A 12,980-nucleotide genomic window follows, 5' to 3' on the forward strand; every position below is an offset into this window, starting at 1 on the left:
GCTTCAGCTTGTGTAAGGGGTGATGCCCATGGGATTGAAACCTAGACCACCTGCCTAGCGGCCTAAGTCACATCCCTCTTCGCCATACCAACAACTCTATTTTCATTTTTTTTTTTATATTTACGCGGAGAAACCACCTCCGAGATCAAAGACCTAGTCGCACTTACAGTCATTGTTCTAGTAATGTAAAACTCAGTGGGTTTACCCCTTGCCCTTTAGCTTGCACAACCTAGACCACTTACCTAGCGGCTCACTAGGCCAAACCCCTTTGGGGCAACTGCTTTTCCTTCCCTTGATAAACAGGATTTGACATGTATGATGATCCAAATATCAAAAATAAAACCCCAAAAGATAAAATCAATAGTTAAAGGATAAAGATACCAAATCAGTACCCACCCGATTCACGCAGGACCCAGAGTATATTCTTATTTTTGAATTGCTAAAAATTGAGTGCGCATCAGGTCAGGGTGAGAAACCACATACAAAAATGCTATGGATGAACTTATGTTTTCAGCCCTTCATTTTACAAACTCTAGATGCCGTCCATCTAAGACAACAACTACTTTGAAAAAAATGTGGGACCCATCTTAGACACATAGTTTCATCCATGGCGCGCCTGTTTGGAACTTGTAGCTGGGGATGGGCGTTTATATGCAATCTGAAGAAGTGACAGCTGCCAAATCCATGATTTAGTGTAAGGGCCTATTGGGGATAGGTAGATGGGATGGGTGTTCACGAAGGAAGTGGCAGCTGCTTTGCACCTTGCCAAATCCATCTCTAAATATAAAAGAGAAAGGTCCTCTCTCTTCATATCCCAAATGCATAAATAACCATCCTAACGCCCAGATCCCAAACGGGGACCATGATAGGCATTTGTCCAAGATTTTGCTTCTAGAACACCAAATGCATAAACGCCCGCCCCAGCGCCAAGATTCCAAACAGGCCCTAAATACAAAAGAGAAAGGGCCTCCCTTCCCCATCCTCCCAAATGCATAAACGTTCATCCCAGCGACCAGATTCCAAACAGTAGGCCACCAAATGCATACACATCCCCATCCAGGCCCGGCGGATATTCCAAACAGAACTTAATTAAATCCCACTCTCAGCTGATGCCCACTCCGAAATAAATATTGGCTTTAACTGCAGTTAATTTTAAAATAGTTTGTCTTTGGTCTCCATAAACAAGACGCTTTTTCGAAACATTTCAAACATTAATAGTGTTCTTGAATTAAAAAAAAAGCAAAGTGCTATTTTGAAAATAATATTAATTTTGAAAAACCAGGCTTTAGCTAATGAATTTTGGCAAAGACCTCTTAAATTTAAACACAAAACGAAACATTTCAAACATTAATCGTGTTCTTGAATTAAAAAAAAAGCAAAGTACTATTTTGAAAATAATATTAATTTTGAAAAACTGGGCTTTATCTAATGAATTTTGGCAAAGACCTCTTAAATTTAAACACAAAACGAAAAGAAAAAAGAGAGAAAAAAAAACGAAAAACCTTCTTCGCGAAGGCAACCATCCGCGCCCTCTCTCTCTCTCTCTCTCCTTCCTTTCTGATGGCGGTCGATTTCAGAACGACGAGAGAATCTCAGAGAACGGATCGCTCCTCCCATCCTTCTTCCTCCTCCTCGTCGTTTTCCGGCGTTCCCAGAGGTAATTTTCCGTTAGGCGGTTCCTTTGCCGGCAAGGAACCCTCCGGTTACTTCTCTCGACCGTCGTCGAAGTTTGAACCTGTAGATGTACATTCGTCGTTTCTAGGGCAACAGAGGAGCTCGGGTTCCTCTGAAAATCCTAGGGCTAAGAGTTACCAAGGGCACCAGAGGAACTCGAGTTCGTTCGAGAACTCTAGGGCACAACCCGTAGACAGCCCGTTCCTGCCGTCGGTGCCGCCGGCGTTGTTCTCGAATACAGCGGAGAAGAGTCGGAATCCGTCGAGGCCGCGGCTCGTTAAGGTGAAGCGGCAATCCGCTTCACAGAAGGTGATGGCTTCGGCTCCCGGCGATTCTGGTGCCGGAGACGGTGAAGAGAAGATCGGTGCGGCGTCGAGCGATCCGCTCGGGTTGAATTCGGTGCCCGTTTCTTCGTTTTCCGATTGTAACGGTCGATCGTCTGCGAAATCTGGTGGCTTCACTGGGTTGTTTGGTTCCGATTGTTCTAGAGTTGAGTTTGGCTTTGGTTCTGATAATAGCGAGAGTAACGGAATGTCGAGAACCGGTAACTTACGTGTTTCTGGGATTCGGGTTACTTCTGGTGAATCAAAGGATTCAAAGTTTGTCGGTGATTTGAGGTTTAGCGACGCAGGTGATCGGAGGATCAATGGCGATTTCAAAATTGGCAGCTCAGGTGGCGGTCGAGTATGTCATGGTTCAGGGGTGGATGGTTTTTCTGTATTTGGAAGAAGTGGTGATGAGAATGCGGGTGGTTCTTCGTGTTCTGTGGGTAAACATGAGCAGAATCCATTTTCTCCGAGCATCAGGTTGGATCGGAAAGGGTCTAGCTCGTTCAGTAGCTTGGGTTCGAGAGGGCCTTCCTTGTGTAAGGATAACACTACAGGGTTGAGCTCGAATGGAGGTCAGTGCAGAGTTTCTTATAGCAGCGAGCTTGTATTTGGGAGTGGTAGTCAGAAAGGTTCTTTTTCGAAACAGAGTTCGGAAAGTGCTAGAGATGCTACTGGGAGCATGGATTTCACAGTGACAAGTGAGATGAGGAAGTTGAACATTGATAATGTGGGTTCAACGGGTAGATTTCCGGATTCTAGAAAGAATGGGATACTTGAGGAGGATAGCAACGCCCCACCTGTTGGAGAGCGGAACAGCAATGCTGCTGCTTTTACATTTATTGCTGGTACTAGAGTGAACTCAGTTGCTGGCGAAGTTCCAAGAAGTGAGTGCTTCGTCTTTGGCAGTAATAGAGAGAAAGAAAGGGGTTCAGAGAGAGGTTCGAGTGGGAACACAGAGAATGTGTTACCTGATCAAAGGAGAAAGTTGAAAGTTGATGAAATGCAAGAGTTTTGCTCTTCTGCTGCTTTTACATTTAATGCTGGCACTAGGGTGAACTCAGTTGCTGGGGAAGACTCGAAAAGTGAATGTTTTGTCTTTGGTAGCAACAGACAGAAAGCAAGGAGCTCAGATAAGGAAAGATGCTCATCTAGAGGTTCGAGTGAGGACACAGTAAGTATGCTGCCTGATGAAGTGAGGAAGTTGAAAATTGAAGAAATGCAAGAGGCTTGCTCTTCTAACTACTGTGAGAGTCAACCTAGAGCAGATAGCAGCATCCCTAAAGCTGGGCCGGTTAGCCTTGGTAGGACACCAGAATCTAGTGTTGCCTCCGAGATTCGGGAACATGGAGTGCCATTTTCAGGGACTGGGTTGAGCTCCACAACCTTCACCTTTGGTAGTGGTAGAGTTAGGGTTGACGACTCTCTAGCAACGCAGACAACAAAAGAAACTAATCTTGTCCACGAGGCTGGGGAAAGTGGAGCATCAGTTGCTATGACTGATTTGAACACTACTAGCTTCACGTTTGGGAGCAAGAGTACCAAAGGCTTCTTCTTGGATGAAAACGGGACCAGCAGGTTCAGTGGAAGCTCAACACCTGCTTTTCCTAAGGAGACAGGAATATCAAAGAAAGAGAGTGGGATGCAGAGCTCTATTGGCAGCAATCGAGATTCAAGTGAGCAGGTTAAAGCAACTGCTTTTGAATTCAAGGCTGGTGAGAGGTCTGCAAATGATGTTTTTCAGCAGAATGGTTTTGTTCTGGGGTCTGGTGGTATAAAGGCATCAGTTCCATGTAATCCTATTGACAAACTGAGTTATACTTTGCGTGATGAGATGAATAGGCTGCACATTCATACCAAGGGTTCCAAAGATAATTCAGATCATCATACTCATGGGAAGTCATCATCCATTCTGCCTGATGAGTTGAAGAAGTCTACCATTGAAGGCAGATTGCAAAATCATTTTGATGCATGCTCAAGGGATAATATTCCTGCTTTGAATAAGGAATGGACTTTCAGCTGCAATATCCAGGATTCAGTCACTGGTAAGAATGCCGTTAATGAAAGCAGATTCTCATTTGCAGGCAATGCTTTTCCTAATAACAGTTCTGTCTTTGGGTCTAGTGCTTCACCTAGTCAGTTTCCGGAAAATTCAGCATCCAATCTGCCTGATGAGATGAGAAAGTTGAAACTCGAAAACAGATTACAGGATAGTGGTGGCACATATTCAAGTGGCAACCATCCTGCACCTTCTGAGGCAGGGAACTTTGGTGGGGACTGCATTCCAGGTGAGAGCAAGCCAGGGGTCAGGGAACCTGTTTTTGAATCAAAGAATGGTGGGGGCATATCCAGAGGTGACCCTTTTCAGCAGAGCTGTTTTATTTTCAGGTCTGGTAATGCAAACACATCCGTTTCGAGTAAGAATATATCCAGTTATATTTTTAGAGATTCAGGTTCTGTATTGCATGATGAGATGAAGAAGTTGAACATAGAAAATGGAGTAAGCACTTCACTCAATGGAGCTGAAGGTGGTAAGAATCCTTGTCCCAGTGAGCCGGGAGCCTTTGGCAGGGGTAAAGAGGATCCAGTGCTTGCTGAGTGCTCAAGACGTGAAAGCATGCCCTTGGGTTTGGATAATAACAGTTTTGTCTTTGGGTCTAGTGCTTCAGATAGTCAGTTTCCGGAGAATTCAGCATCCAATCTGCCTGATGAGATGAGAAAGTTGAAACTCGAAAACAGATTACAGGATAGTGGTGGCACATATTCAAGTGGCAACCATCCTGCACCTTCTGAGGCAGGGAACTTTGGTGGGGACTGCATTCCATGTGAGAGCAAGCCAGGGGTCAGGGAACCTGTTTTTGAATCAAAGAATGGTGAGGGCATATCCAGAGGTGACCCTTTCCAGCAGAGCTGTTTTATTTTCAGGTCTGGTAGTGCAAAAGTATCCGTTTCGAGTAAGAATATATCCAGTTATATTTTTGGAGAGTCAGGTTCTGTATTGCATGATGAGATGAAGAAGTTGAACATAGGAAATGGAGTAAGCACTTCACTCAATGGAGCTGAAGGTGGTAAGAATCCTTGTCCCAGTGAGCCGGGAGCCTTTGTCAGGGGTAAAGAGGATCCAGTGCTTGCTGAGAGCTCAAGACGTAAAAGCATGCCCTCTGAGAGCTCAAGACCTAAAAGCATGCCCTTGGGTTTGGATAATGGTCTTCAAAAGCATGGAGATTCCACTGGCGTTAGTCAGAGAAAAGCTTCAAATGATAATTCAGGTTACAATTTGCATGGGAGGTCAGCATCCAATCTGCCTGATGAGAAGAAGTCATCAAACAATGAAAATAACATGCACGAGACTGGTAATGCTCCTGCTCCCCATGTGCCAAAGGCCTTCAGCAATTATAGCAGGGATTCTGCAACCAAGGAGAGCTCTAGATGCAAGAGCAGTTTCTCAGCTGCAGATGTTGTTTTTCAGCATAAAGCTTCCGATTTAGATGACAATTCAGCTAGTCAGTTTCAGGGAAACTCAGCATCCAGCCTGCGTGATGAGATGAAGAAGTTGAATCTTGAAAACAGATCACGGAGTTACATACACTCAACTGATAATATTCCTGGTCCCTGTGTGCCAGAGATCTTTGGTAGTGATAGGATGGGTCCCACCCATGAGAAGATTAGCACTCATGAAAGTGGATTTGCAGTTGTAGATGATGTTCCTCATAAGAAGGATTTTGTCTTCGGATCTAGTAATATAAAGGGTTCAGTGTTAAATGATAACTTGAGTGGTCATTCTTTTGGAAACTTAGATGCCATGTTGCACAAAGAAACGGGAAACTTAAATACTGAAAGTGGAAAACTGGATTTTAATGGCACATTCCTGAGTGATGGTTCTCATGGTTCCAGTACGTCCAGAAAACTAGGAAGAGAGAGCAATCACCCAAGCAAGGGGAAGAATTCCAGGCATGTTTTTTCTTCTGTTGCCAGAAAAGCTGGTAAGGCATATCGCTCTCCTAGACGAGGTCATGGTTTGCAAGCTTGTGATGGTATGACTTTTTCAGTTCACAGAACAGACATGAATGCCACTTCTTCTAGGTATTCCAGTGAGGATATTGATGCATCAAATGTATTAGAGAAGAGTTCTCATGATTGGTTAGGGCCTGAAACAGTTCCACTAGTTTTCAGGTTTGGAGGTGAAAGAGAGATGGAACCTGGCCCTGCAGTGCAACCAAAGGAAGATTCAAGGCCCAACACAAGCAGCAGATTGTCTCCATCATCCACTGGGTCCGAGATTCCATCATTTGCTAGTATTCCATCAGAAATGCCTGGTTCTTGGGGAGGATTAGACGAAACACTTGCAGATGCAAGAGCTTCACAAGTTGAGAGTTCACGTCTGCAGAAAGATTTCTCTTTGACCTCTTCTGAGAACCCTTTTACAAGTGTTGACAAACAGTTTGCATTTAGTGCAAAAGGTGTACATAGTAAAACTGTTAGACCGAAGAAAAAGCGAGGCAAGTCGAAGCAGCATGCTGCAGTCCACTCAAGGGAGAAGTCATCTTTTTTTCAGGAGAGAAGTTCCCAGGAGAAGTCTGAGTTGGATTCTTCAGGTAGTTATTCACCAATGGATTTCTCTCCTTACAGGCAGAGGTCACCTTGTGGTGAATACTCAAGGCCAACTTCTGTAGCATCTGATGAATCTATTGATCTTGGTGTTGATTATGTCGTGAAGGATTCCTATCATGCTGTTACTATTGACGCGACAGATAGGAAAGTACATGGTGGAACACAGCCTGTCTGTAGTGATGAATGTAAGGAAAAAGTCTACCGGAGTTCTATACCAGAAGAGTTGATTGGGGAAAATGCGAAGTATTATTCTGACAGAAGCAAAACTGGGCATGAGAGTTCTGTGTCAGATAAAAATGGCATTTGGTGGAGGTCTTATGATGACAGTACTTCTGCTTCAAGACCTGAAAATGAATGGCTTAACTCTAAAATGGCAAATTTAGATGTGGAGGGTGGGGGATGCATGACCCCAGGTGAGAACTCTAAATTGGAGTCTGGAAATCTAGGTGATGACAAAGCAAAGTTCAGTTTTGCTTCAAAAGTGGACGGAATTAATGAACCTAAATTCACCTTTGATGCATCACCTGCCTCCCAGACTCCTTTCTCAGCAGTAAAGAGACATCCCATAAGAAAATTTCGGATGAAATCTGGCAAGGATGCTTGTGGGTCCACTTCAAGTGCAAACTCTCATATTGAATCCCCTGCTGTAAATCTGTTCCCACTTTCTGGTGGTAGTCTTGACCAAGCTCCTAGAATTGAAAAAGAAGTTCCATTTGTAACTCAACACAGTTGGGAGCAGAATTCTGTGGCATCATTAAACCAAAACTTATTTACAGATGCAAAGTCAACTGTAAAACAAGAATTTGTGCCTCCTGTTGATCGAACTATGGGCGAATCTGGTTCTAGACTATCTACAAAGCCTCCTGTTCCTGATGCATGGTCAATGCCCACACCAACTGCAGCAGCTGCAGTGCTGGAGGCTTGTGAAAAGTGGCGATTAAGGTGCATCTTATTTCTATTCCATTCCAGCCTTTTCCTTCATGAGGGTTCATATTTTTCTTTTCTTTTTGCCCCTTGGTTTTTGTTGAACATCTGAGTTCTAGGTTCTTGTTCTTGAGACTTTGATTCTGTTTATGCCAGGGGAAACCAAGCGTATGGAAGAAGAGATTTTTCTGTCGCTGAGGAGTATTATACACGTGGCCTGAGTAGTGTTTCTCCAAAAGAGACATCTAAAAAGTGCATCAGAGCTCTGATGCTGTGCTATAGCAATCGTGCAGCAACTCGTTTGTCTCTGGGCAGAGTGAGAGAAGCACTAATGGACTGCTTGGAAGCTATTGCGATAGATCCCACCTTTCCAAGGGTGCCACTTAGAGCAGCAAAGTAAGTAGAGTGTTTGATGGATCTCCTTTTTTCCCCTTTTTGCTTTGTTCCATGAATTAGTTATGTAACATAGGCATTGATGACTTCATTTTTAACCTCTGTCTGATGGCAATATATTGTTGCTTGAATTAGTGTCTTCTTGGAATCTAGTTGTGTGCATGTGTTTATTAGTGGAGTTCACTGTGAGGTTGACTTTATCAAATGCACGCTGTTGTGTTAACGCTTTGCATGACCTCTGTTGCCCTTCACCTGATGCTTTGATTGGGTACATGACATCCTAAGGCAAATCTTGTTAAGTTATATGTATAATTTCATAGATAGTTATATATATAATTAATAATGTAATTTAGGTTGCCCATCAGGGGCATTTTGGTTATTTTGTACGTTAGAAAATAGGTTTTTCTTTATTATTCTTTTTTTTAAATTTTTGTATTTTATCTCATTATGTAAGGGCATTCTTGTAAAATGCCTTCTTATAGTTGTTGGGAGCACTCTCAACGGTCACAAATATGACCGTTGAGACCCTCTCAACGTCTATTTGGAGGCTCCCTCTTGGCCTCTTTTTGTCTATAAAAAAGGGCTTAAGGTCCCTTGTATTTAAGAACTTCTTTGAAGCTCCTTGATGAATAAATTCATTATTTTTGAGTGTTGCTTCTCTTTTGATATTGTATGCACTCTTGTGCTTGTGTAAGCCTTGCTGCTTTTTGGATTGTCCCATAGTGGACTTGTGCATGTGCGCTTTGTGATTGCGTTCTTCATAAGCCCTTATTGGTTTTTGCGCTTTGGACGATTTGTGGGTGTGATTTGTGCCTCTTGAGTGAGGTGTGTGAAGACTCCTTGTTTCATTACATGGTATCAGAGCGAGGGTGTTCTTGGACCTTTGAAGTGTGATCATCACGTGATCGTGGTACCCGTATGATCGGGGTGATTGTGGTGCCCGAGATATGTTGTCTACATCTTTCTCTCTCTCTTATAATCTTTCAATTTAAATAGAGCTACATGATGTGGGCTTTGGTATGTATGACTCTTTTTAGTTATCTATCTTTAAAAAAGGTATTTGTATATTTTTGAAAAAATTGTTTGAAATATTATGATTATTTCTTAATCGTATAAACTATGTTTTCTTTAAAAATTAAATTGGAACTAAAGTTTGTGTTTTGATATTAACTCATAAGTAGCATATTATTGAGCTCTTTATGATAAATCCTCCATTTTTACTTTTCTACAAAAATATATACTTTTTATGCTCTCATATATATCCATTAGTAAATTTGTGTATGTGTTCATTCAAAGTATATATTTTTTTAAAAAAAAACTGAACACTATTATGGTTACTTGGTTATTGATAATTTCATACATATGTCAAGGCATGTTCTTTGAAATCTATGTAGAGTTTTTTAAAATAAATTAATGTGTGTTATGATCAATAAAATCAATATTTTTATCTCTTGTTTTTGTTCTTGTACCCCTTTAGTGGGTGTTTGTGAGTGAACCTTTTTGTGGTTCTTTGAATATTGTTTTTGGTATTTTAGTGTATCTCTTTTGAGTGTCCGTTGTTGGTGACTTAGTGTGGGCCCATTTTGTGGCTTGTGAATGTTCTTTTGGTACTTTGGTGGAACTCTTTGAGTGTTCACTTTGTTGTTGTGGTAAATATCTTTTGGAGGACTTTGTTTCCTTTCATTGGTGAATATCTTTGGAGACTTTCATTTCCTTGCATATTAATTAAAAGTATATTTTGAGTATATTAATGTCTTTATTATTATGTGTATATTCTTAATATATTAAAAATTATGTTCTAAGTATGTGGTTTCTTAAGGACTCTAATTACTATGATTCTATGTTTTCTATGCCTCTTCTTTTTTGTTGAACAAATGAAATTTTCATCTTGAGCCTTTCAGGGATGCCCCTTTGTGGGCTTTGTTGGTGTGCCCCTAATGAACACTTTGTACTTGTCCATTTGGATCTTTAATGAACAATAATTTTCTTGATTAACGGTTCTTGTCATTTATAAAGTGTTAAATATTATAGTTGATTTTATGTGGCCTTAAAGTTATTAGATTATTGGATATGCATGAATTTTAACCTCTTTGAGAATATCCATGATCGATTATGCTTGGGTATGCTCTTGGTCTTGTGTATGGTTCGCTGAAAACCTTTGTAAGTTTTGACCCCTTTGTATACCAATATACCATTGTTGTCTCATAATAGACTTATAATTTAGATTGAGCTCTTTCTCTCTCTGTATAACTTGTTTATATTGGCCATACTTATTCTTCATTGTTATTGATGTAACCTTGATTGTCTTTACTTACAAGGTTTATGAAAAATTATAAATTAATATCTTGTGTGCATATGATTGCACAAATCTTTACAAGGCTTTTACCTTACTTTATTAGACTTATTTGAAACTGCTTTTTCAAATCGAATATTTGATATGAACTCACCTATTTGGAAATTGAATTATGTGAGTGTGTATTGTCTTTTGTAGCATTTGGATTGTCCATTACAGAATTTTATATGATGCATCATTCTCTTGGCCTTTTTATTTGTTCAGAGATGTTTGTTAGGGTGAGTTGTGTGCACATTGTTTTATGTCAGTTTAGATTGTCAACTTGTGGTTTAGCTCTAAGTGATGGTTGATTGATCTCTGGATTTGTAAGTATCACTCATTTGTTGATTGACCATTGTTATTATTATGGATACTTATAACTCTATTTATTTGTGATGACAATTTATTGTTTGAACTATGGTGTTTCAAAGGATTGTTAAAATTGCTATTCTTTTTTTGTGACATTAGTGTATTTCCATTACAAACTTTCTTACCTCGAGTGTATTCTCCTTGTTATGCCTTTTATCTAAGTGTCATTATGTGTAGACAAGAGATGCTTGTTCACATCTTCGTGTGTATGTTTTAGCCCATTGTTGGCATTATGATTATACTCTTGATTTAATCATTGATATACTTGTTTTTTAAGTGTCATTATATGTATACAAAAGATGTTTTGTTCACACATTCGTGTGTGATTTTAGCTCATTGTTGGCATTATGATTATGCTCTTGTTCTAGTCGTTGATACACTTGTTTTGAGTGTCATTATATGTAGACAAGAGATGTTTATAAACGCATTCGCGTGTGTCTTTGGCCCTTTAATGACTTTATGTTTATGCTCTTGTTCTAGTCGTTGATACACTTAATTTTGAGGGTTCAAGGTCTAATGAGGTGATTGCTTGTGATGGTCAAACTATTGCTGAGATTTACAAACATCATTCATTGTGTTATATGAGATTTTTTAAATCTCTCCACAAAATTTTTGAATTTTTACTACTCATTTATCCTTATATGGAAAATGGTAATTGAAATATTTTCATGCATTTTATATTGAATATGCTTTAATTGCATGATTAAGGACACTTTAATTTTGTTTCATGATAGGCTGCCTTGTGTTTTGCATATATATTACTATTTGCAAAAATATTATTTTGTGAGGTTTGTGGAATTTTAAATCTCTTATAAGTTATTTTCTCTTAGAAAAGTTTTTATTGGTCCATAAGTTAATCTTTCATTGGCTCTAAACTATTGCATGATTCATTCATATATGCATGATTAATACTGCTTTTGAAACATAATGTTTGATTGATCCATGTTTGTCATATTTGTCTTATCTTAACCTTTATTAAATGATTTGAATTATTTCTTATATCTTTCGTTGTGTAAAAATGACTTGTTCTCAAAAGAAAATCTATTTATGAGTCAAATACTCTTCTTTGTGTGATTTTATGATTTAAACACCTTTTTGTGAGACATTTATTTATGATATTAATATTACTCAACAAATCCTATTTCATGTCTTGCATGCATTAATGCGCTTTTTCTTGATAAATATATGTGTTGATTATCCTAAAGTTAACTTTTTTATTTGTTGAATGTTTCTTGAGTTTTTCACATCTTATGCATGATTGTGAAGTTTTTCTAGTAGGTTTTACTTTCTCAATTCAAAGTATCGGGGTATTGTTCATATTTTCATAAATGTTTTCATGAATGTTTAAAGTGATTAATGATTTATGCCTCCTTCCATAATATCAATATATTTTAAATGGTTGACAAATCTTTTTAACAAGATTTGGCGGACAAATAAGATGCCTAATGAGTGGAGGAAGAGTACTTTGGTGCCTCTATATAAGAATAAGGGTGATATACAAGATTGCACAAACTATCGTGGTATAAAACTCATGAGTCATACTATGAAACTTTGGGAGAGGGTGATTGAGTCTAGGTTGAGGAAGGTTGTCATGATATCGGAGAATCAATTTGGTTTTATGCCTGGAAGATCAACTATAGAAGCTATACATCTTCTTAGACAACTTATTGAGAGATATAGAGAGAGGAACAAAGATTTGCATATGGTTTTTATTGATTTGGAGAAGGCATGCGATAGAGTATCTAGGGACGTTCTCTGATGGACAATGATGAAGAAAGGTGTTTCTCTCAAGTACATTAGTATAATTAAGGATATGTATGAAGGAGTAGTAACCAATGTCCGTACTTGTGGAGGGGTGACAACCAATTTTCCTATAACGGTTGGCTTACATCAAGGATTTGCTTTAAGCCCTTTCCTATTTTCTATAGTGATGGATGAGCTTACGAGATCAATTCAAGAAAATGTGCCGTGGTGTATGTTGTTTGCTGATGATATTGTTTTGATTGATGAGTCTAGAGCTGAGGTTAATGCTAAGTTAGAATTATGGAGACAGACATTGGAAGCAAGAGGTTTTAAGTTGAGTAAGAGTAAGACAGAATATATGGAATGTCGGTTTAGTAAGCAACAAAGTAGTGATGAGAGTGTAGTGAAGCTTGGTGAGCAAGAAATACCGGTGGATGATTGTTTCAAATATTTGGGATCTATCATTCAAAAGTATGGAGAAATTGATGGAGATGTAAATCATAGGATAAAGGTTGGGGGGATGAAATGGAAAAGTGCAACTGGAGTGTTGTGCGATCATAGAATGCCATTGTTGTTGAAGGGAAAGTTTCATAGGACGACTATTAGGC

General features: G+C 39.4%; 1 protein-coding gene across 1 annotated transcript in view; it reads left to right on the top strand.

Annotated features, from left to right (window-relative positions):
• Positions 1-1,532: 1,532 nt before the first annotated feature.
• The window catches only part of LOC149819750 (uncharacterized), a 39,894-nt gene continuing 28,446 nt past the window's right edge, over positions 1,533-12,980 (top strand). Inside the window, exons 1-2 of the mRNA XM_089983379.1 lie at positions 1,533-7,553; positions 7,692-7,931. Coding sequence (XP_089839505.1) covers positions 1,561-7,553; positions 7,692-7,931 — 6,233 coding nt within the window. The 5' untranslated portion in view covers positions 1,533-1,560. The remainder of the gene's footprint in view (positions 7,554-7,691; positions 7,932-12,980) is intronic.

Source organism: Nuphar pumila, chromosome 12 (assembly GCF_984573655.1).
Source record: "Nuphar pumila chromosome 12, dmNupPumi1.hap1.1, whole genome shotgun sequence".
Classification (NCBI taxonomy): Eukaryota; Viridiplantae; Streptophyta; class Magnoliopsida; order Nymphaeales; family Nymphaeaceae; genus Nuphar; species Nuphar pumila.